Below are 23,673 nucleotides of genomic sequence, written 5' to 3' on the forward strand. Positions count from 1 at the left end.
AATTTTATTTTATCATCATACTGAAGAGCAGACTTCATCTCAACTCTGCATAGCATGACTCCCCCCCCCCCCCCCCCCCAGTTATTCAGCATCTTATAAAGACCAACTCCTAACTTTTAAGGAAAATAATGTGAAGCGTTACCAGGTTTTGATAAATTTAAATTATGGAGGAAAAACATAAATCGAGGAAGTCAGTGAATCATCAACACACATCTAAATGCGACACAGCAAACTTTATTTCAAAGTATGACATCACTTCCTGTCACAACCGCCATCATAATAATACTCATCAGTTTGGAGGCACTCGATCTGCATCAAGAAGATGAACTGGAGTAAACACTAAAGCTAAAAGTCTAACGCTAGCTAACAGCCAGGAAACATGGAGGCGGGGCTACAGAACACAGGGGCGTGTCTTGGAATGGGAGAGGCGGGGCTACAGGGTGCAGTTGGCTTCTGGAGAGAGTCGACATTTGGCCACCCTCAGGTAGGTCTCCACCTGCAAACACAAGCGACATCATTACATCATCATGACATCACTATCATCATCATGACGTCACCTGTCCTCCTCCTCACCTTGTGCATGTCTTTCTTGAAGCAGGCCAACAGTTCGTAGGTCTTATTCAGTGACTCGTCGCCTCCCAGACTCTGGTAATAGTTCCCATAAGGAGCCAGCTGCAGGATGGAGCTGTCAGGGAAGAGGTCTGCTCCGTCCTGATTGGCCTGCAGGCTCAGGTGGTTAGTCACACAGGTAAGATGAGTGTTACAACATGATGGATGTGTGTGTTCTCACCTTGATCAGCAGTAGGATCCCCATCTTCAGCTCAGACAGTTTGGGGGAAATCTGGATTCGAGAAGTGGAACCTCCAGAGAGGGAACGACTGGGGAACTCCCAAGACTCAACCAATCGATAGGAGATCGACAGGAGCTTCAACACCTAACCCAATCAGATGACAAATATAGACTCAACCGAGGGGTGGGCGGTACCTCCAGTATATTCCAGTATCGCAGTTTGTTGAACATGAGATTATTATTATTATTAAATGACAATATCGCGAATACCGCAAGTACAAACTGTCACAGTTTTCTTTGAGCTGTTTTTGTTGAGCTTTGAATAAATACTGGCACCGGCACCTGTCTTCATGTTATGTCTTATATGTGCATGTTATGTTATGTGTAATATGTGTGTATGTCTATTTCCATTTTTGCTGTAATGATAACTGTACTGTAATTTATTTTTTTAACTATTGTATTTCAGGGTAACTATTTCAGGGACTGTCCACGGAATTCTAAACTAATAAACTAAACGAAACTACTGTGTAGTAGTACTGTGTAATAGTGCGGTGTAGTAGTACTGTGTAATAGTGCGGTGTAGTAGTACTGTGTAATAGTGCGGTGTAGTAGTACTGTGTAATAGTGCGGTGTAGTAGTACTGTGTAATAGTGCGGTGTAGTAGTACTGTGTAGTAGTACTGTGTAGTAGTACTGTGTAGTAGTACTGTGTAATAGTGCGGTGTAGTAGTACTGTGTAGTAGTACTCACAGAGCTGCGCTGGGTCTCGTGCTTGTCGATGGGGCTGATGATGTAATCAGAGTAACAGGAGTACTGCAGGAAGATCTTGTTGGGTTGACGCTGCTCCTCCGTCTGCAGAGAACTCTCCTAACAAACACACACACACACACACACACACACACACACACACACACACACTGCTGGTTAATGACATCACGTCTCTCTCTTCTCTCATTTGCCGACCAGCTGCCGAAACACTCACAAACTCGGAGAAGAGTCTCTGAGCGAGCAGGTGGAGGTGTTGAACTCTGCTGACAGCGATGGAGAACAGACGGCTGTCTGTGATTGGCTGAGAGGAGACGCCCAGAGACGCCACCGACAACAGGAGGACAACTGAGAGACAGACAGGTAGACAGGGGAGGGGGACAGACAGGTGAGTAGAACAAAATGAAGTTAAATAAATCAAAACTAAAGGAACAAAGTTGTGTCCCAACATGTTTTTCATGTCCTACCTCGGTCCATGGCTGGTCTGGGATCGGTTCTGGTTCAGGTTGAGGTTTTGGTTCTGGTTCTGGGATCAGTTCTGGTTCAGGTTGTGGTTTGGTTCAATTCTAGTCATTCAGGTGTTCTGTTGTTTCAGCTCAGAGTTTGTGGTTTTATAGAAGAAAAGTTGATGATTAAATTCATCAAGAGAAACATGAAACGAACAAACAACCACCGTGTGTGTGTGTGTGTGTGTGTGTGTGTGTGTGTGTGTGTGTGTGTGTGCGTGTGTGTGTGTGTGTGTGTTGACGTCTATTTGACATTAACACCTCAATAATAATATTTATAGGACATAAAAAACAGATTGTTGACGTTTGTATTCATTTTGAGTTGAAAATGTTCCAAAACACAGAACAAGACACTGAGTGACGTTAGACTGAAACTGTGTACTACTATTACTACTACTACTACTACGACTACTACGACTACTACTAATAATACTATGACTACTACTACAAATTATACTACTACTACAAATAATAATAATATAATAATAATAATATAATTTGTCATTATTTAACAATATTTGAATAATGTTAGCAAAGATATGAACCAACATTTAAAAATAAATGTTTTCTGAAAATGAATACGAAACTGCAGTGCTGTAAGAAATCCCTGCAGTATGTGAGTAATCCTTACAGTATGCAGTATGTAAGTAATCCCTGCAGTATGTGAGTTATCCTTACAGTATGCAGTATGTGAGTAATCCCTGCAGGATGTGAGTAATCCTTACAGTATACAGTATGTGAGTAATCCCTGCAGTATGTAAGTAATCCCTGCAGGATGTGGGTAATCCTTACAGTATACAGTATGTAAGTAATCCCTGCAGTATGTGAGTTATCCTTACAGTATGCAGTATGTGAGTAATCCCTGCAGGATGTGAGTAATCCTTACAGTATACAGTATGTGAGTAATCCCTGCAGTATGTAAGTAATCCCTGCAGGATGTGGGTAATCCTTACAGTATACAGTATGTAAGTAATCCCTGCAGTATGTAAGTAATCCCTGCAGGATGTGGGTAATCCTTACAGTATACAGTATGTAAGTAATCCCTGCAGTATGTGAGTAATCCTTACAGTATACAGTATGTGAGTAATCCCTGCAGTATGTAAGTAATCCCTGCAGGATGTGGGTAATCCTTACAGTATACAGTATGTGAGTAATCCCTGCAGTATGTAAGTAATCCCTGCAGGATGTGGGTAATCCTTACAGTATACAGTATGTAAGTAATCCCTGCAGGATGTGAGTAATCCTTACAGTATACAGTATGTAAGTAATCCCTGCAGTATGTGAGTAATCCCAGCAGTATGTGAGTAATCCCTGCAGTATGTGAGTAATCCTTACAGTATACAGTATGTAAGTAATCCTTACAGTATACAGCATGTAAGTAATCCCTGCAGTATGTAAGTAATCCCTGCAGTATGTGAGTAATCCTTACAGTATGCAGTATGTAAGTAATCCCTGCAGTATGTGAGTAATCCTTACAGTATACAGCATGTAAGTAATCCCTGCAGGATGTGAGTAATCCTTACAGTATGCAGTATGTAAGTAATCCCTGCAGTATGTGAGTAATCCCTGCAGTATGTGAGTAATCCTTGCAGTATACAGGACGTAAGTAATCCCTGCAGTATGTGAGTAATCCTTACAGTATGCAGTATGTGAGTAATCCCTGCAGTATGTAAGTAATCCTTACAGTATACAGCATGTAAGTAATCCCTGCAGGATGTGAGTAATCCTTACAGTATGCAGTATGTAAGTAATCCCTGCAGTATGTGAGTAATCCCTGCAGTATGTGAGTAATCCTTGCAGTATACAGGACGTAAGTAATCCCTGCAGGATGTGGGTAATCCATATATTTTAATATAAAGTTGCTATATTTCAATAGATAAAGAAACACATTTCTATAAAAATGTAAAATTGTTTTTTCAGAAAACAGATGTTTGATGTTTTTGTCGTTAGACATCTGAATTTATTCACAGCTGTCACTGATCTGAGGTCAGACATTTTGACATCACACTGAAAGGTGAATGTATTCATGTCTGTGTGAAAGCGATAGGACCAGAGAGATCAGATCCACGTGGAAACAGAGACGTGACACGACACAGAACAGGACAGGCTTATTACTGTTAAACTGTTGTTCACAAACAGCTCTCATAGCAGCAATATAACAACACTGATTAATATCAAACTTCACACTATATATGAAATAATAAAGAAATGAAAAGTGAAAGAAAGAAAAACAACTGCTGCAGATGAATTCCATCATTCATGAAAATGTAAATTATTTCAGTTTCATCCCATTTGTTTGTATTTTCTTCAACACTTTGAACCCTAAAACTTTAACCCAAATATGACATTAGTGTTGACGGAAACCTGTGTAAAGTGTCTTCTTCACACCACTGTGTGGACCAGCTGACACGTGAAGCTGCTTTTGTCATGAGTTATTATTAGAGGTTAGAAATCATGTCATTTTCTGTTCATGACGACTTTTTAATGAAATGATTCATTTTTGTTTTGGGCTTTAATTGATCAGTTTTATCTTTATTATAATTTTCAACGTTTTGTTTATGTTTTGTAAATTGTAAATTGAAGAACTGATGGAAGTCGCTACAGTAGAAATGGCTGATGCGGTTCAAATGTTGCCATGGTTACAGTAGTTTAGTTTCTGGATGTGATTTAGAGTTCACTCCCACTCGGCCCAGTCGATCTGTACCATGGGGGAGCAAGACTGCCCCCCCTCCCCAGTCCTCTGCTGGGTCCCAACCGGGTCTGAGTCCCAACCGGTCTGAGTCCCAACCGGGTCTGAGTCCCAACCGGGTCTGAGTCCCCACCGGGTCTGAGCACCGTTACCTCTTGTACATCCGTCATAATGTCGTAATACAACACACACATGCCTTTACTAATAATCTATCACCTGCTCTGTATAATCTCAGATTATTGTTGCTCAGCTAAATTAATCAGCAGTAAATGCTAAGATATAGCAACAAGCTAATTATTTTAAGTTTTTTTTTTTACATTGAACCAACTTGATTCTAAGTCAATATAAAAATATATCAAATGAATAAATAAATGGACAAACAGCTAACGTTAGCTTGCAGCGTTATCAAAGTAAAGAACGTGTCCATTGGCTGCAGCAGTCAGTCATACATGATGTCATACATGATGTCATACAGAAGTGTTGCTGGGCTTCACTCACGCTTCCTTGTCCGGCCGTGGGGTCACTTACCGAACCTTCACAGTTCGACTTCAGGCTGCAGGAGAAAGTTCAGTTTGCTGGAGCTTTTGTTACGCTGCTGAAAAGCTATTGGATTAGAAAAGAGCAACGAAGACAAACACACGTGTGACCAATAACCCCGAGTTGATCTGTAAAGTTTAATTTCACATTCAGTGTGACTGAAACATGAAGACGTTGTTGGATTGTCCGCTGCTCCTCAAAAACATGTCAAACATCAGACAGTGGACTCGCTCAGGTTCTCATCTCGCAAGAAGTTGTAGGTGTTGAGGGGCGGAGCGGCGTGGAGGAGGAACTCACTCTGAAGCTCGACCCGGGGGGGAGGACCCCCACCGGAGACCCCCGTCTCCTGGAGCTCGACCCGGGGGGGAGGACCCCCACCGGAGACCCACGTCTCCTGGAGCTCGACCCGGGGGGGAGGACCCCCACCGGAAACCCCCGTCTCCTGGCTGTCTCCATACAGCTGAGTGATTTGTTTCAAGAGAAATCCTTCGGTCTCGGGCGGCGGCTCCTTGCCTCGCCGCCCCTCCGTCTTCTCTCTGTATTTGTAGGAGGCCAGTTTGACCGTCCGCTGCAGAAGGTGTTTCCTGTAAGCCCTCTGGATCACTGCCGCCGCCACCTCTTCCTGTTTCCTCCGCAGAGTGGTGCTGATTGGTTCATACGACACCTGTAGGGAACAATAATCACATGTGACTCGAGAACACTTACTAGATGTGACAGTAGATCAAAGTAAAACCTTGGATGGGTTGTTGGCCATGAACTTCTCCTCCATGCTGGCCTTCAGAGCATCCATCTCTCCTGAATCACCCAAAACCTGCACACATATAATATCATCAGTATGATGTCAGGCAACCAAACGTGATCGAAATATATGATGGACCACACTATGTCACCTGAGCTGTGAGAGCCAGCAGGATGTCCAGACAGTGGACTTTGTCTCCAGGAACCAGAGGCAGATCCATGTGGATCAGTTTAATGGTGTTTGGTTTGGGAATCCGCAGAGGTTCCTTCAGGGTGTCGCAGAAACCTGACAGTTTACTGTTGAACACAGGAGAGTCAGTTGGACTCCATTAGTCTGTTAGGGAGCACTCATACTAGGGCCAGTTGATCCGTACCATGATTGTCCCCCCTCCCCAGTCCCCCGCTGGCCTGCATTCACACTGCTGCAAGCCCAACCAGGTCTGAGAGACTGTCTGTGGCCACAAGAGGTCTAGATAGTAGCTCACATTAGTCCAGAGACCAGACCAGATTATGTGGAGAAACCAGAGACTGTGTGGTCCAAACAACAAGGTCTCTGCTGTATTTATGTCTAGATGACCTTATTTGGAGTGTTGATGGAGCAGCTACAATGTTAGCATAGCCTAGCACCCATCAACCAGACTACATTCAGAAAACAAGCATTTTAAAAGTTATCTTTTGGTCTTGCAGACAGACCTAACAAAGCATGACTCAGCACTGACTCAGCACTTTTTGCTGATCACCATCAATATTTATTTCAGCATCCTTTTCATCTGGCTATTGATATTAAATCACAGCTAAACTGTTTATTTTGGGTTTCTCTTTCTGGTTTTGTTGTTTAAACCTAATTATGAAGTTTTGTTGCACGTTTTGTTGTTATTTTTTTGTTCATTAATGTGTTTATTATGTGTTCATTATTTTTTTTGGAGACAGACTCAGGATTAAAGACGACCTAGAGTGAGACTCATGTGGACCCACCTGTACTGTATAAACTGTGAGGCGTCGGGGTCAAACTTCTCCCAGGTTTCGTAGAACATCTCAAAGTCGTCCTCACACAGCGGGTCGCTGCTCTCCTCCGTTGCTACATTGAAGTTCTCCAGGATGATGGCGATGTACATGTTGACCACCACCAGGAAGCACATGATGATGTAGGTGGTGAAGAAGATGATGCCCAACGCCGGGCTGCCACAGTCCCCTCTGACCATGGACCCAGGGTTCTCTACGTCCGGGTCGCAGTCCGGCGGCGAGTTCATGATAGGGCTCAGCAGACCGTCCCAACCCGCCGATGTGGTAATCATAAACATACAGATCATGCTGTTCCCAAATGTCTCAAAGTTAAACATGTCATCGATCATGGCCTCCTTCCTCACATATGCAAAGTTAGACATGCCAAATATGGAGAAGATGAACATGATGAGAAAGAGAAGTAAGCCGATGTTAAAGAGGGCAGGAAGTGACATCATCAGGGCGAACAGCAGTGTCCGAATCCCCTTGGCTCCACGAATGAGACGAAGGACTCTGCCAATACGAGCCAATCGTATTACACGGAAGAGCGTCGGCGAGACAAAGTACTTCTCTATGATGTCAGCGAGGAGGAGGCCTGAAGGAAGGATGGAAGGAAGGAAGGAAGGAAGGAAGGAAGGAAGGAGGTACATAAATAGATTTAAATAATAATAATAATAATTAATTGATGGATTGATTGACTCATTTAGTCCAGAAAGACTAAAGACTCACTTCATCTCTGATCATATTTTTTATTGTATTTAAATGTCATTTCTGGGCCTTGAATGTACTCACCTACGATTGACAGGATGACCACCACAAAGTCAAAGATGTTCCAGCCGACAGCAAAGTAGTGCTGGCGCAGCGCCGTCATCTTCAGACAGCACTCTGTGGTGAAGATGACGATGAAGACGAGGTTGACCCAGTACAGGATCATCTCCTTCTCCTCGCTCTGCTCGTCTGTCTCCACCATCATGGTCACCATGTTGAGGCAGATCAACACCATGATGAAGATGTCGAAAACCTGAGTCGTCACCAGGTCGAAGAACAGACCCTGGAACTTATTCTGGTGGGACACAAGGACAACAAACACATGACATTGACATTCTGAACTTTACATGCATCAATAAAGGTTGACAGGAAGTACGTTAACTGACCGCAGGTCGTGGAACCGGTTTCTGAGGTTTCTTGGAGCCCAGTTTCTTCATAGCATTGTAATATTTCTTCTGCTCCTCTGTCATGAAGATATCTGTCCCTCCCAAGTGAAAACACAAAGACACGAAGAGATGAATATAAAAAATTATATATATATATATTATATTGAACTGAGGGGTCAGCAAAGGGAGACTTTAAAACCACTGAGTCAGTGAATGTGAAACTGCTGAGTCAGTGAATGTCAAACTGCTGAGTCATGAGGCAGTAGAAACATATCTTTGATTTCTGCTGGTTGAAGTTGTCGATGATGACTCCGATGAAGAGGTTGAGGGTGAAGAAGGAACCGAATATGATGAAGATGACAAAGTAAAGGTACATGTACAGGTTGGCCTCGTACATCGGCTGGGACTCCACCTTCACACAGTAGGGAACTATGTCAACCACAGCTGAGTCACTTTGTTTTATATTTCATCCGGTCCAAACCAGTACCAGAATCTGGACCACTATCAAAAGTACGTGTTAGGAGCAGTATCAGGATTAGTATTTGTATCAGCATCTGGTCCGGTATTAGTTCCAACATCAGGTCCAGAAGAAGTACTAGTATCAGGTGCAAGATAATTATTAGTATCAAGCCCTTTATTAGTGCCAGTATTAGTAAATATCAGGTCCAGTGATAGTAGAAGCCTACCAGTATCAGCTCCAGAAGTAGTACAAGTATCAGGTGGAGTATTAGTAGCAGTATTACTCAGTACTCAGCACTAGTATCATGTCCAGTATTAGTACTTGTATTAGTACCAGGTTAGGAAGCTGTGAGTCAGTTCACTGACATCTCTGGAGTCCACCGCTGCATACATGATGTCCATCCAACCTTTAAATGTGGCCTGAAAGGGAAAAATAAACACCAGTTTTTTATTTAGACTCATTAATATATAAAGATCAGTCGTCTGTATTTGATGTGTTTTGATCTTTATTTTCCTCAGTACAAAGCACAGTACTTACATGATAAAAATATGTCATAAAATATGAAAAAACTGTGATTATTCTGATGTTATAGGTGATTTTATAGATGACGTTATAGGTGATGTTATAGATGATGTTATAGGTAATGTAGGGATCCTGAACAGTGATTATTCTGATTTTATAGGTGATGTAGGGATCCTGAACCGTGATTATTCTGATTTTATAGGTGATTTTATAGGTGATGTTATAGGTGATGTTATAGGTGATGTTATAGGTGATGTTATAGGTAATGTAGGGATCCTGAACAGTGATTATTCTGATGTTATAGGTGACGTTATAGGTGACGTTATAGGTGATGTTATAGGTGATGTTATAGGTGATGTTATAGGTAATGTAGGGATCCTGAACAGTGATTATTCTGATGTTATAGGTGATGTTATAGGTAATGTAGGGATCCTGAACAGTGATTATTCTGATGTTATAGGTGATGTTATAGGTAATGTAGGGATCCTGAACAGTGATTATTCTGATGTTATAGGTGATGTTATAGGTAATGTAGGGATCCTGAACAGTGATTATTCTGACGTGATAGGTGATGTTATAGGGGATGTAGGGATCCTGAACAGTGATTATTCTGATGTTATAGGTGATGTGATAGGTGATGTTATAGGTAATGTAGGGATCCTGACTTACCACTTGCAGCAGTGACAGGTATCCCAACCCCACGTTGTCGTAGTTGACCTTGACGTTCTTCCAGCGGACGTCAGTGAAATTTGCCTCAATCAAAGCGAAACACTCGGTTTTGTTGTTGATTACTTCAGGAAGAAACAGCTCCTCTGATGTCTCATTAAAACAGTAATAAAACTTTCCTGCAAACAGATTCACTCCCATGATGCTGAAGATCAGCCAGAAAATGAGACACACAAGCAGCACGTTGAAGATGGACGGGATCGCTCCAACCAGGGCGTTTACCACCACCTGCACAGACAAAAGCAGACAGACAGGGAGACAGGGAGACAGGGAGACAGACAAGGAGACTGACAGGTAGACAGACAGGGAGACAGACAAGGAGACAGACATCGAGACACACAGAGACAGGAAGACAGACCGAGAGGCAGGGAGACATAGACACATGGAGAAAGGCATTGAGACAGACAGAGAATGGGGAGACAGGGGGGACAGACAGGGAGACAGGTCAATACACCTGATAAGAGACAATGGTACAGGACATCTGTCTGGACCATTTGGCGCTGGGACACGTTGAACAGAAACAAAACAGCTATTCAGGATTTCATAAAACAATGGAAGACAGCATCCATGTAACTTCTTATTCACCTGAGATGGACAGACAGGTAGACAGAGAGGAAGGATCAGAGAGACAGAGACAGGGAGGATCAGACAGACAATTGGGGACAGAATAAGAAACCTGTCTGTCCGTCTGTTCGTCAGGCTCTTTGTCTGATTAAAGTGCTTGTCTCACCCTCATGCCCTCAAAGCGAGACAGGGCCCTCAGGGGCCTCAGAGCTCTCAGAGTCCTCAGAGACTTAATGGCTCCCAACTCCGAGTATCCCAGGATGTTTGCTGTCAGAGACACCAGAGACACCTGGAAGACACAGCACACCTGCTGATGACTTCACACTGTAGGTGACCAGTGTTTACAAAATGTCCTTCATGTTTTAGAGACAAATTCTCAGTCCCAACTCATTAAAAACCATCCTGAAACCACGTCCTGTAACCACGTCCTGAATCCACGTCGTACACAGTAGTGTTGCTATGGTTACCTGTTCTAGCAAGTATCAATGTTCTTACGTCTACGATGAGGAAATCGAGCCAGCACCAGGCGTTAGTGAAGTAAGTCTTGAATCCATAGGCGACCCACTTGAGGATCATCTCCACCACAAAGACGTAGGTGAACACCTGGTCCGCGTACTCCAGGACTGTCTTTATGACTTGCCGTTGCTCCAGGTAGATGTCCTCGAATGCCTGGCCACAGATTCACAGATTCACAGTAGCATGTCATCTCATTTATGCTTGTTATGATGTCTTTAGATCTTTTTGTCATTTTATGTGATGTCATCATCCATCCATCCTTCATCTTCAGCCATCATCATCTGACCTGATGTCACTGGGCTAATTAGAGATCATCTAATTAGTACTCACGCCACACACTCTGTTGAGAACCAGTCAGATGTGACCTGCTCTGTCATGTGCTCATATTAAACGGACCAACCAGCATCCAGGGGTGCATTCAATAAACTCTGAACCTCACCCTGAACTCTGAGATGGGCAAGTCTGAGTGTTTGGTTCCAGAACCTGAATAAGTTCAACCAACTCTGAGTATGTAAACTCAAGCCATCATCAATGAAGCTCCATGAAACATGTATCAGTATGTATCAATCAATGATTTATATTATTAATACTATATTTACCAGAGCTCCACTGCTCAGCAGGATCATGAAAATGATGAAGGTCTCAAAGTAGTTGTGTTCTACGATGGTGAAACAGGTTGTCCTGATGTTAGACCAGACCTTCCCTCTGCCCTGGGACGTGTCTATGTCCAGGCACGGACAGCGTCTGTAACACTCTGAGACAAGGACACAAATGTTTGAATCAGTTACCACGGAAACAGAAACGTCACCATCGTCTTCTTCTTCTCGAAAACCTGCAGATCATCACTCATCTTCTGAAAATTCATAACAGCTAAGTTTACCAGCCAGTACAATGTATGTGTGTGTGTGTGTGTGTGTGTGTGTGTGTGTGTGTACCATCAGTGCAACAGTCCACAGGAGTGTCAGCTGGTCCCTCCTCATCGTCTTCATCTTCATCAGCTTCCGGAGGTCGCTGGACGGTGCTGCAGACCGACGACTCGTCACACTGAAAAAACACATTAACGTTAATTTCTGTTGAAGTCGACTTCTTCATCCCAGAAGACATTTTCCTCATCGGTTCAAAGATGAATGTTGACTGAGAATAAATGTCTTTGATCAATAATACTGAAGTTTAAATTGACTCAGAGACTTAAGTATATGAGCAGGATTCTCATACAGCTATAAAGTTTGAAGAACTACAATCGTTTCCTCAATACACACTGAAGATTTTCATTCTCATGCTGCTCCACCTTAAATCACCTCAATATCATTTATTCTCATGCTGCTCCACCTTAAAACACCTCAATATCATTTATTCTCCTGGGTGTCACTCTTTACAGTTTATTGCTTCTAGTGACGATAGAATACATAATGGTTACTTGAGAGTTCTTTTCTTCATCCTCTTCATCCTCTTCATCCTCTTCATCGTCATTGTCAGTCACCTCCAGGTCTGACTCGGACTCGGCAATGGGAACCCTCAAACAGTTAATGTTGTGGTAGTTGCTGGTCAGGTTGCCATGGTTACTGTGGACGGTCATGACCTCTGACACTGGCTGGTCTGAGGTTACACAGTTCAAAGCCAAAATCTCCTTCGTAATGTTATCATCTTCTTCACTGTCCACCTCTGACAATGAAATTCACAAAGATGAAAAATCAGCAAGTCAGAATAAAAACATGAACTCAGGGATCAATGGAAACACAATGAGTAAGTAAGTAAATACCCTACCGGTGTGGTCTTGGTTCACGTGGTTCTTCTTTCCCATTAAAGTCCAGATTTGAACCAGGATCCATTTCTTGGTCCAGGCCATAGCCCTACTGATCCGGTTCATGGCGATCTGCAAGTTGTTTTCTCCTTCCTCTTCTGGAGCCGCCAGATTATCACCACTGAAGGAGCTCAGCAACAGGGCCAGAAACAGATTCAGGACCTGAAACAAGACCAGGAACACATTTAGGATCTGAAACAAGAACAGGAACTCATTCAGGACCTGAAACAAGAACAGGGACATATTTATGACTTGAAACAAGAAAAGGAACACATTCAGGACCTGAAACAAGACCAGAAACACATTCAAGACTACTAACAGATTCAGATACAGATAAAATTAAACTCAGTTCAACATCTGGCTCATTCCAACCATGCCCCTGGATCTTTGACCCCAGACCTGGATCTGTTTCTAGGTACAGCTGGCTGCTTAAGGATGAATGACTTTCTGAAACATGCTCAGGTCAGAGACTCACCACCAGATTTCCGATGACGAGGACCATCATGAAGACAATTAGACACATGGTCTGACCAGAGACCTCCATGCAGTCCCACATGGTCTCGATCCACTCTCCACACAAGACCCTGAAGATGATGAGGAAGGCGTGGAAGAAGTCATACATGTGCCAGCGAGGAAGCTCACAGTCCAGTGCTATGCGACAGACACATTCTTTGTAGTTCTTTCCGAACAGCTGCATGCCGACGACGGCGAAGATGAAGACGATGATGGCCAAGACCAGAGTCAGGTTCCCCAGAGCCCCCACGGAGTTCCCGATGATCTTTATCAACATGTTCAGGGTTGGCCATGACTTGGCCAGCTTGAACACTCGCATCTGAGCATGAGACAAGTGGGGAGAAAGGTGAGACAGACAGGTGAGGAGAGGGGTGAGACAGATGGGTAAGGAGACAGACAGGTGAGAAAGACAGACAGGTGAGACAGGCAGGTGAGGAGACTGAATGGAATATAGTCATTTGATTTTGAAGTTGTGATCACACCGACCAATCGGAAGGAGCGGAGTACAGACAGGCCCTGAACGTTGGCCAATCCCAGCTCTACCAGACTCATGGTGACGATGATGCTGTCAAAGATGTTCCAGCCCACCTGTAACCATGGCAACAGGACCATCAGATTACTATGACAACAGTTAGTTCAGTCATACAGTTATGTCTTGTCTTTAACTTGTTCTTGATGGACAACGTCACTAAATGCAGTCAACAAAGAAAAAGGAAGTCTGACCTGGAAGTAGTAGTACGGGTCCATCGCCAGAAGTTTGAGGACCATCTCAGCTGTGAAGATCCCTGTGAAGACCTGAGAGGGGTCAGAGATCAACAATCAGTGATCAGTAAAAATTATTTTCAATGTTTACAGAGCTACGGTGTTAGCATAGCCTAGCTCCGAGTGAGCCGAACACCATTCAGAAGACTTCTTCTTCACTCACCAGATTCCCGATGCTCAGAAGTTCCTCGAACTCCTCCGTCATTGGATAATGCTCCATGGCCATGAAGACGGTGTTGAGGACGATACAGATGGTGATGCCGAGGTCCACGAAAGGGTCCATGACGACGACGTAGAGGACCTGTTTGATCCTCCGCCAGCAGCCACAGCAGTTCCACTTCAGGAAGATGTCAGCAAAGACATACCAACAGGGAGGACATGGCCGCTGGTCGTCGCCGAAGTCTGAAACACACTGCAGGTTAGAGAGACCATTCAAAAGTCTTTGCTAAAACATCATCTACATGGGTCCAGGTCCAGGTCTCCACCTAGACCCTGATGGTTGTGTGTTATTCATGTCCCATAAATGTGAATAGTTTTTCCTTGTCCATCTAGGTTATCTCATCTCTGAACGTTCCAATAAAAACATTATATTATCGTAATAGTCGTCATTTTGTCCAGCGTATAAAACTGTTTTTATTGGCTGTGGTGTCCTGTGATGTCATCTGTGATGCCATGTCTCTAACAGTCACCGTTGGTGCATCGGTGTCTATACCTTCCACGACTGTGTGTTTTTGCTCATGGCTGTTTATTTCTGCAGACAAATTCTTCTTCTCTGGTGCTGCATCTTGTTTTTCGGAGAGCTCCACCCTGCAGGCCGCCTGCTATCATGGCAACAAGAAGAAACTTTTAGCGTTGTGTGTTCGCTGTCAGCTGATTCAATGCTGCGTCATCCATCAGATCAGACCTCGTCCTCTCTCTTCTTCAGCATCTCCAAGATCTGAGCGTACTCTTCCTCCTTCTGTTTGGCCTCTGCCATCGTGGCCTCGTTCTGCTCGGCGTACGCCATGGCAACCACCGCCAGAATGAGGTTAATGAGGTAGAACGAGCCGAGGAAGATGACGACCACGAAAAAGATCATGTAGGTTTTACCTGCTGCTCGTAGTGTCTGCAGGAAGACAGACAGGTGATAGACAGCCAGCTCCCTCACTACTGGGACCAGTCAGGTACTGGGACAAATCCCTACTGGGACAAATGTGGTACTGACCAGGTGGAAGAGGTTTTCCCAGAAGTCCTGGGTCATCAGCCTGAACAGAGACAGGAACGCCCACCCAAAGGAATCGTAGCTGGTGTATCCGTAGTTTGGGTTTCTCCCCGCTTTCAGACAGATGTAACCCTCGGGACAGACCCTGAAGGCATCATCATCATCATCATCATCATCATCATCAGTTGTTGTTTAGCATTATTTTGAAAATGTTCTTAAATATCAGTGTTGTGAATGTACCCGGCATCAGAGCTGTTTCCACACAGCAGAGCGTCAAGTTGACCAGGCAGGTAGTAAAAGTTATCTGTCAGAGAGACAGACAGGAAGACAGACAGACAGGGAGACAGACAGACAAGGTGAGTTATTGTTGCTGAGAGTTATTGTTGCTTTTTTTTAGATATCAGAAATGTATAAATATCATATATATTACATTGATTTAATTTAAGGCTCTGAGACACAGCCGAGACAGAACAGAGTCACAGCCAAGACGGAACTGAATATTATACTACTATTATTATTAGTAGTACAGTAGTAGTTGTACCTTGGACAGGTTGTACCTGTGATTTTGCAGTATTTTTAGTAGAAGTAAAAGTATTTGTCCCATGAACAGGTCATTGAGGAGGTATTGTAGTATTTGTAGTAGTAGCATTTGTACCTTGGACAGGTCACTGATTAAGTATTGTAGTAGTAGTAGTAGCATTTGTACCTTGGACAGGTCACTGATTAAGTATTGTAGTAGTAGTAGTAGCATTTGTCCCTTGGACAGGTCACTGATTAAGTATTGTAATAGTAATAGTACTATTTGTATCTTGGACAGGTTTTTCAGTAATAGTTTTATTTTTTTTACCTTGTATTTCACAAATGAACAGTCAACATTAATGTCATCATACCTGGGTCACTTATGAGGTATTGTAGTAGTTATAGTAGTAATAGTATTTATACATAGGACCGCTTGTTCATGAGGTATTGTAGTAGTATTATTTGTACCTTTTATTTCAGTATCAAACAGGCAACAGAAATACCATCATACCTGGGTTGTTGATGAACTCGTAGAAATCAAAGTCATCATTTCCTGTACTGTTGCCGTGGGTTTTGTTGACATCGTAACCAGTGTGGAGATGACCATCAGACGTGTGGTTACCTAGCAACGGGGGTGGTATCAACACACACTTTTGCCGCAGATTTCCCATGAAGAGCTGTAGACCAATTAGAGCGAAGACGCTGAGGCAGAAAACCGTCAGAATCATGACATCACCCAGCTTCTTCACTGATTGGATGAGAGCTCCAACAATCGTCTTCAGTCCTGATGGGGAAGGGGCGGGGTTTGTGTTATAACTGACTGAACAAGGAGATTTGTTAACTCACACAGACTCACCAGGAATGACTGTGATGGTCTTAAGTGCTCGAAGAACTCTGAACGTTCTCAACACAGAAAGATTTCCCAAATCTATGAACTCTGTCAGGTACCTGAAACACAGAGAGACACCATCATCATCATCATCACCACCACCATCATCACATATATATCTATACAGGTGCACTGTGAGTATTACGCCATGCTGATGACCATGAAGTCCAGCCAGTTCCAGGGGTCTTTGAGGAAGGTGAAATGTCCAGCACAGAATCCTCTGGACAGAACTTTGACGGTTGCCTCAAATGTATAGATGAAAGTAAACACGTATCTGTTCAATGACACAAAAATAGATCAGACACATTAAATTAATTCAGCCGAGGATGAAGGGAGATGAATATCAACAGTAGTGATGCTAACACTATGTAGTGTAGTGTAAATTGTGTTGTGTTTTTGTGGTGTATGTTGTATAGTGTTGTGTGCAGTGTTGTGTCGTTGTATAGTGTGGTGTCCTTGTGTGGTGTTGTGTGTTTGGTGTGTTGACTCACTCCATAGCTTTGCTCCAGGCCGGAGGATCACTCAAAGTCATGAACGCACAGTTGGCCAGAATCGTCACCATGATGAACCAACTGAATAAAGTTTGGCTTTTAAGGAACAAAAAACTTCACCTGATCATTTATTAAAGATTAAGCCGTCTCTGCTGGTATCACTGGCGAATCAGTGAAGAGTACAGTGTGACATCACAAAGGATATGAGTGGATGAGGATCTTGATGGCAACGGTCCTCAGAGGGTTGAACGGACTGAGCAGGTAAAGGGCCGACTCAGCATTAAACCTGTAGATGACGTTTCCTTTACCCAGGACAATGAATGTCTGCAGGGAGACAGACAGGTCAGTGATAGACAGGTCACTGATAGACAGGTCAGAGGCAGACAGGTCAGAGACAGACAGTTCTCAGGCAGGTCAGAGAAAAAGTCACAAAAATAAAATCAGGTTCATTTGCTAATGTGATGCCAGCTGAGAATCAATTATTGATTTATACTGATCAGAATATCTGTTATCAAAGAGAGAAAGACCTTCTGTGATTGGTAGAACGGATCCAGCTCAACCAATGGGATGTTGAGAAGATCAGGGGGTGGGTCTCCATAGATGAATGGGAGGGGCTTCCCGGCCTCCAGGTCACTGGCTGGTTTAGGAAGATCTTCCTCAGCTATCTGTCAATCAGATACAGATTGTTATTTAATTATATTTAATTGATAGCCCCAAAGCACAAATTAGCTTCAGAGAGATTTACAATCTGTCCCGAATAGGACAGTCCTGTGTCCTGGACCCTCCATCCAATCAGGAAAAACGTCCTAAAAAGAAACCCCAACGGAGGAGGATCCTCCACCAGGATTGACAGAAGACAACAGATGTCATGTGAACAGAACAAAATAAAACTCACCTCATAACTATTTTTAATAATAAATAAATACATTTAGTAATACCATTCAGCTCAACAGCTTTCGTGGCTCTGTTGTGGCTGAGGGGTGGAACCAAAGTATAAAGGAGCTCAATGAATGGCTGTAAGTTGGACCTTGGGCTTGTGTGACACCCGAATGAGACTCTCTTGACCTTGACATTAGCGGCTAGCTCCACCCGGGCCACTTACGTAAACTGGATGAATACATTTTGTACCTCTTTGTTATTCTCCTTCCTCTTCTGGCTCTCCTTCTCCTCGACTTCCTGTCGTTGCTGGATTTCCTCCAGGGAAGACGGTGTGAAGCGTCTGAAAACCTCTCCAACAGGGGGTAGAGAAGGAGCCATCTTGGCATCATTCAGCACCACCAGAACACCACGGTCTCCTAGCAACCACCTGCTGTAGGGAGAGGAGTCAGGGACATAGGTGATGAAACTATTGTGCACAACTGAAGGAAAGCGTTTTATAGCGTGAGAATATCCAACATAAGTCAAGGAGGCGGTGGGCCAACGAAGGATTGCTTGTATTCAGATGATCCTGATAGAGTTTTTGTGACGGCCCAGAGCCTGTTGCTTGTATACTGGCCTTCTACTCCTCTACTTGCAGGTCTTACTGATTGAGCACCTGGCCAGTCCTCCCAGCCTATTTAACCCTGCCTTCCCAGAGACCAGTTGTGCCATTACCTTCAACTTCACCTTCCACTGCGAGGGTGGAGGTAATTCACCCCCCATGTGAGGGAAACCAAGTCAACAAGATCACAACGGTTTGCTGTCCTGGCTCCCAAACCGTGGAACGAGCTCCCATGTTGACTGCACTTGCACCCTTCTACCTAGCACTCTGTAGATTGGCTTATTTGAAGCTACTTACATGGTCCTTGCTCTTCTGGGTTTGAACCCCCACGGTTGAAAGCACTTATTGGAAGTCGCTTTGGATAAAAGCGTCAGCTTAATTAAATGTAAAGGAAACAGACGGAAGGTGCTGCCTGTAATCGTGGGTTTTTATTTGCTGTCTTGTTCGTCACCACGTCCAAGGGTTAGGGTTAGGGGGGTTAAGACCTGAAGACACTACAGCACTTAAATTGATCTACAGTCAGTTTGGTGAAGTAGATGTGCAGCTGCCCAAGGAAATACACACACACACACACACACACACGCACCCTCACAGTCTCAGGTGTCTTCGGCGTTGCCAGGGTTGACCCCACCCTTGCGTTTCCATGGCAGCAGCAGCTGTTTCAAGTCATCAGTTTGACTCTGGTGTAAAGTTTCAGTAGCTGGATGAACCAGCTCATTTCAAAACATGCACACTCTCATTCTCCCTCACACACACATACACGGGAACAACAAGCACCAACCTAATTATTCTGATGACTTTCTAACATTAAAAACTGAACGTCTAAATGTTCTGCCATCTACTGCCACAACAGTTTTTTTCCGGTACTCAAAGACACTTAACATTAGATCCTGGACAAATACAGAATACAAAAATGAAATAAAATATGCATACACAGTGGAGTGGAAAAGGCACAGAGAAATACAAATACATTTCAGGGTTTGACGAGTTCAACTGTGGCGAGGCAGTGGGAGTCAGGTGTTGCATGCTTTTTTGAAGAGGTGGGTTTTTGGTCCAGAGGGTTGGGGCAGCATTAGCAAAGAATTGGTCATGCATCAGCCTGAGCGCATGGATTCAGAGTGGGCCATGTTCAGGGCCTCCATTGTGGAAGCAGCTGCTAGGAGATATGGGCAGAAGGTTGTCGCTGCCTGTTGTAGTGGCAACCTAAGAACCAGCTGGTGGACACAGCGGTGTAGGAGGCCGTCAAGCTGAAACAGGCCTTTCAGGCTTGGCTGGCCCAGTGTTCTCGAGAAACAGCAGATACTCTCAGGCTGCATTCAGCAGGCGAGGAGAACTGTGGTGCTGGACTGGATATTGTCAACTTTAAGGAACTCCTGAACCAACATCATGGAGGTGGCAGACTCGGGGAAGACCCACCCATATGGCAGGTCACTAAGGTAGTCAAAAAGACACCTGGATGAGATTCATCCAGATATGCTGGAAGCCCTGGACATGGTCGGGTTGTCTTGGCTGACACACCCCTAATTTGTCTCCCTGGAGGTGGAAGACAGTGTCTGTAGAGACAGACCAGGGTGGTGGTTCCCAGTTTTGAAAAGGGGGACTGGAGAGTATGCTCCAACTATCAGGGTATCACTCTGCTCAGCCTTGTTTATTCCATGCTGCTGGATACAGGAGCAGCAATGTGGATTCTGTCCTGGCCGTGGAACAGTGGACCAGGTCTTTACCCTTGTGGGTCTGTTGGAGGGGTCATGAAAGTTCCGAGAAGGCTTAGATGTGTCGGGTAGTCCTGCAGGAATATGGGGTACTTGGCCTGTCTGTCTGTCAGTCTGTCTGTCTGTCAGCTCAGTGACTCTGTTGGTTCCCACAACTATCAGGCTTCAGGCAGCTAAATACAACAACAGCACACACACACACACACACACACACACACACACACACACACACACACACACAGAATGGCATTAACTGAGTGTTACTAACGTTAGCTGAATGTCACTAACGTAAACTTAGTGTCATTAGCGTTAGATGGGTGTTACTAACATTCCTTTAATGTCATTAACATTAACTAGATATAACGCTAGTTGAATACCACTCACATTTACGTTAGCTGGATGTTACTAACGTTAACTGGATGTTACTAACATTAACATTAGCTGGATGTAACTAACGTTAACTGGATGTTACTAACATTAACATTAGTAGAATGTTACTAACATTAACGTTAGTAGAATGTTACTAACATTAACGTTAGCTGGATGTAACTAAGGTTAACTGGATGTTACTAACATTAACGTTAGCTGGATGTAACTAACGTTAACTGGATGTTACTAACATTAACGTTAGCTGGATGTAACTAACGTTAACTGGATGTTACTAACATTAACGTTAGCTGGATGTAACTAACGTTAACTGGATGTTACTAACATTAACGTTAGCTGGATGTAGCTAATGTTAACTGGATGTTACTAACATTAACGTAAGCTGGATGTAGCTAACATTTGTTTAATGTCACTAACATTAACATTAGTGGAATGTCACTAACATTAACGTTAGCTGGATGTAACTAACGTTAACTGGATGTTACTAACATAAACGTAAGCTGGATGTAGCTAACGTTAATTTAATATCACTAACATTAACGTTAGTGGAATGTCACTCACATTAACGTTAGCTGGATGTAGCTAACATTTGTTTAATGTCACTAACATTAACATTAGTGGAATGTCACTAACATTAACGTTAGCTGGATGTAACTAACGTTAACTGGATGTTACTAACATTAACGTTAGCTGGATGTAACTAACGTTAACTGGATGTTACTAACATTAACGTAAGCTGGATGTAGCTAACGTTTGTTCAATATCACTAACATTAACATTAGTGGAATGTCACTCACATTAACATTAGCTGGATGTAACTAACGTTAGTTGAATGTCACTAACATTAAAGTTGGCTGGATGTAACTAAGGTTAACTGGATATTACTAACATTAGTTTAATGTCACTCACATAAACGTTAACTGGATGTCACTAACGTTAGTTGAATGTTATGAACGTTAACGTTAGCTAGATGTAATGTTAATAATGACCATGATGACCAACATCGAGCAGCCAATCAATCAACAGGAGTTTGAATATCATTAAAGTGAGTAAAACTGTTGATGACTGAGATTCTTCTTTCTTTCTTCCAAAACGAAATCATGTGACAGACAACGATGTTTGATAAATACAACCCAAGTGATCAAATATACGACTACAGAAACATTAATGACGATAGAATTCACAAGTCTTACTGTGTTCAGCTGCTGTTGGTTGGTTCACTGCTTAAACTGAAGGTGTGTGTGTGTGTGTGTGTGTGTGTGTGTGTGTGTGTGTGTGTGTGTGTGCGTCCATCACCAACATGTCGTCCAGCCTCTTATCTTTGTGATAACAGGCGCCACACAGACTCAGAGACAATCCTTATTAATGGTACATCATCCTTTTTCACCACAAGATGGCGTCGCAAAAAGTAAGTATAAAGTTTAAAGCTGACTTTAAACTTTGAAAATTTAAACAACTTAACCTCAACTTAACCAGAATACACCTGAATGTAACCTCACTGTCACTCAGAATACACTGAGAGGAACAACACGACCATCAAACATCAACACACAGTTAGACACTTTACAGTGTACAGTGTACACTCATCTTTACAGTTAAAATTATTTCAGTGACTTTACATAAATCAATATTTCCTTTAAAGAAAGGAGTTAAATTCTTATTATATATATATATATATATATATATATATATATATATATATATATATATATATATATATATATATATATATATATATATTTATATGTCTGTAGTCATTTCCTAATGTTGACAACAACCATTTCAACCGCATTTCCCTGCTCATCTGACCTTCCTCTTCCTCCTGTTGGGCCTTCAGGTCAATTCAATTGCAGTACAGAAATCAGTTCCTGTAATGTCCCCCTGTGTCACAACATGGTCTAGAAGTGTGGCTCTTATTTCATCAGAGGTTACAGCTCTTTGTCTTCTTATAGGGCTCCCTCCACCAACCTGTCTCCCTGCCACTCTTCTCCACCAACCTGTCTCCCTGCCACTCTTCTCCCTCCACCAACCTGTCTCCCTGCCACTCTTCTCCCTCCACCAACCTGTCTCCCTGCCACTCTTCTCCCTCCACCAACCTGTCTCCCTGCCACTCTTCTCCCTCCACCAACCTGTCTCCCTGCCACTCTTCTCCCTCCACCAACCTGTCTCCCTGCCACTCTTCTCCCTCCACCAACCTGTCTTCCTGCCACTCTTCTCCCTCCACCAACCTGTCTCCCTGTTACCAGGTTGCAGTGTTGTGCAGGATGCGGTTAAAGTCATGAAAGAAGTGTGAAGACTTTATAAAACTGTGTTGAACCAGTGAAACAGGAAGTAGACTTTGGTCACATGAACCATGCTTTATGCTAAGCTAAGCTAACAGTTTCCATCTCCTCCCATGCTCTGTGCTAAGCTAAGCTAACCTGGCAGCTGTCCTGGCATCAAAGAGATGAAACGGATTGCGGTCAGCTTTAAATGTGATGTTGATTAAATGTTGGACTGCTTCTTTTACATTTCTCCCAGAGACAAACAGGTGACAGACACACACACACACACACACACACACACGCAAACACACGCCAATGCACACAGACCTCCACGGAAACACACACACACACACACACACACACACACACACACACACACACACACACACACACACACACACACACACACACATAGCTGTTATCAGTGTTGCTGTTCCTGAGTGATGTTGTGTCACACTGATAGAAAAAAGTCTCTCAGCTTGACATGCGTACATCGTGTGTGTGTGTGTGTGTGTGTGTGTGTGTGTGTGTGTGCAACCGTAGACTGTAGAATGTTGTTGGACGCAGTCAGAGACGCCTGGCATTTCCTCTCTCCTTCCCCTCTGTGTGTGTCTGTGTGTAGGTGTGTATAATGGGTGTGTGTGTGTGTGTGTGTGTGTGTGTGTGTGTGTCTGTCCGCTGACAGTC

The 23,673-nt window shown here is 43.4% G+C and overlaps 2 protein-coding genes across 2 annotated transcripts; both read right to left on the reverse strand.

The window, feature by feature from the left end:
* Window positions 1–238: 238 nt before the first annotated feature.
* On the reverse strand, window positions 239–2,130 carry gh1 (growth hormone 1). The gene is made up of 6 exons (XM_084037055.1): window positions 2,021–2,130; window positions 1,771–1,901; window positions 1,539–1,655; window positions 791–934; window positions 574–720; window positions 239–496 (listed from the first exon to the last, which is right to left on the reverse strand). The coding sequence occupies exons 1-6, from the start codon at window positions 2,028–2,030 to the stop codon at window positions 434–436; spliced, it is 612 nt and encodes a 203-aa protein (XP_083893181.1). The 5' UTR covers window positions 2,031–2,130; the 3' UTR covers window positions 239–433.
* A 1,876-nt stretch (window positions 2,131–4,006) lies between these two features.
* Window positions 4,007–22,051, reverse strand: scn4ab (sodium channel, voltage-gated, type IV, alpha, b). Its single transcript, XM_084037252.1, has 32 exons — window positions 21,916–22,051; window positions 18,272–18,452; window positions 17,671–17,808; window positions 17,349–17,467; window positions 17,144–17,233; window positions 16,798–16,926; window positions 16,620–16,711; window positions 16,275–16,547; window positions 15,485–15,548; window positions 15,248–15,389; window positions 14,948–15,148; window positions 14,756–14,864; window positions 14,207–14,445; window positions 14,005–14,076; window positions 13,768–13,869; window positions 13,244–13,600; window positions 12,732–12,930; window positions 12,385–12,629; window positions 11,903–12,011; window positions 11,567–11,721; window positions 10,947–11,120; window positions 10,618–10,740; window positions 9,831–10,115; window positions 9,005–9,058; window positions 8,452–8,591; window positions 8,180–8,282; window positions 7,818–8,088; window positions 6,999–7,620; window positions 6,176–6,320; window positions 6,019–6,096; window positions 4,865–5,949; window positions 4,007–4,797 (listed from the first exon to the last, which is right to left on the reverse strand). The coding sequence occupies exons 2-31, from the start codon at window positions 18,398–18,400 to the stop codon at window positions 5,500–5,502; spliced, it is 5,409 nt and encodes a 1,802-aa protein (XP_083893378.1). The 5' UTR covers window positions 18,401–18,452; window positions 21,916–22,051; the 3' UTR covers window positions 4,007–4,797; window positions 4,865–5,499.
* Window positions 22,052–23,673: the final 1,622 nt, after the last annotated feature.

Source organism: Eutrigla gurnardus, assembly GCF_963514095.1.
Source record: "Eutrigla gurnardus genome assembly, chromosome: 20".
In the NCBI taxonomy this organism is placed as follows: domain Eukaryota; kingdom Metazoa; phylum Chordata; class Actinopteri; order Perciformes; family Triglidae; genus Eutrigla; species Eutrigla gurnardus.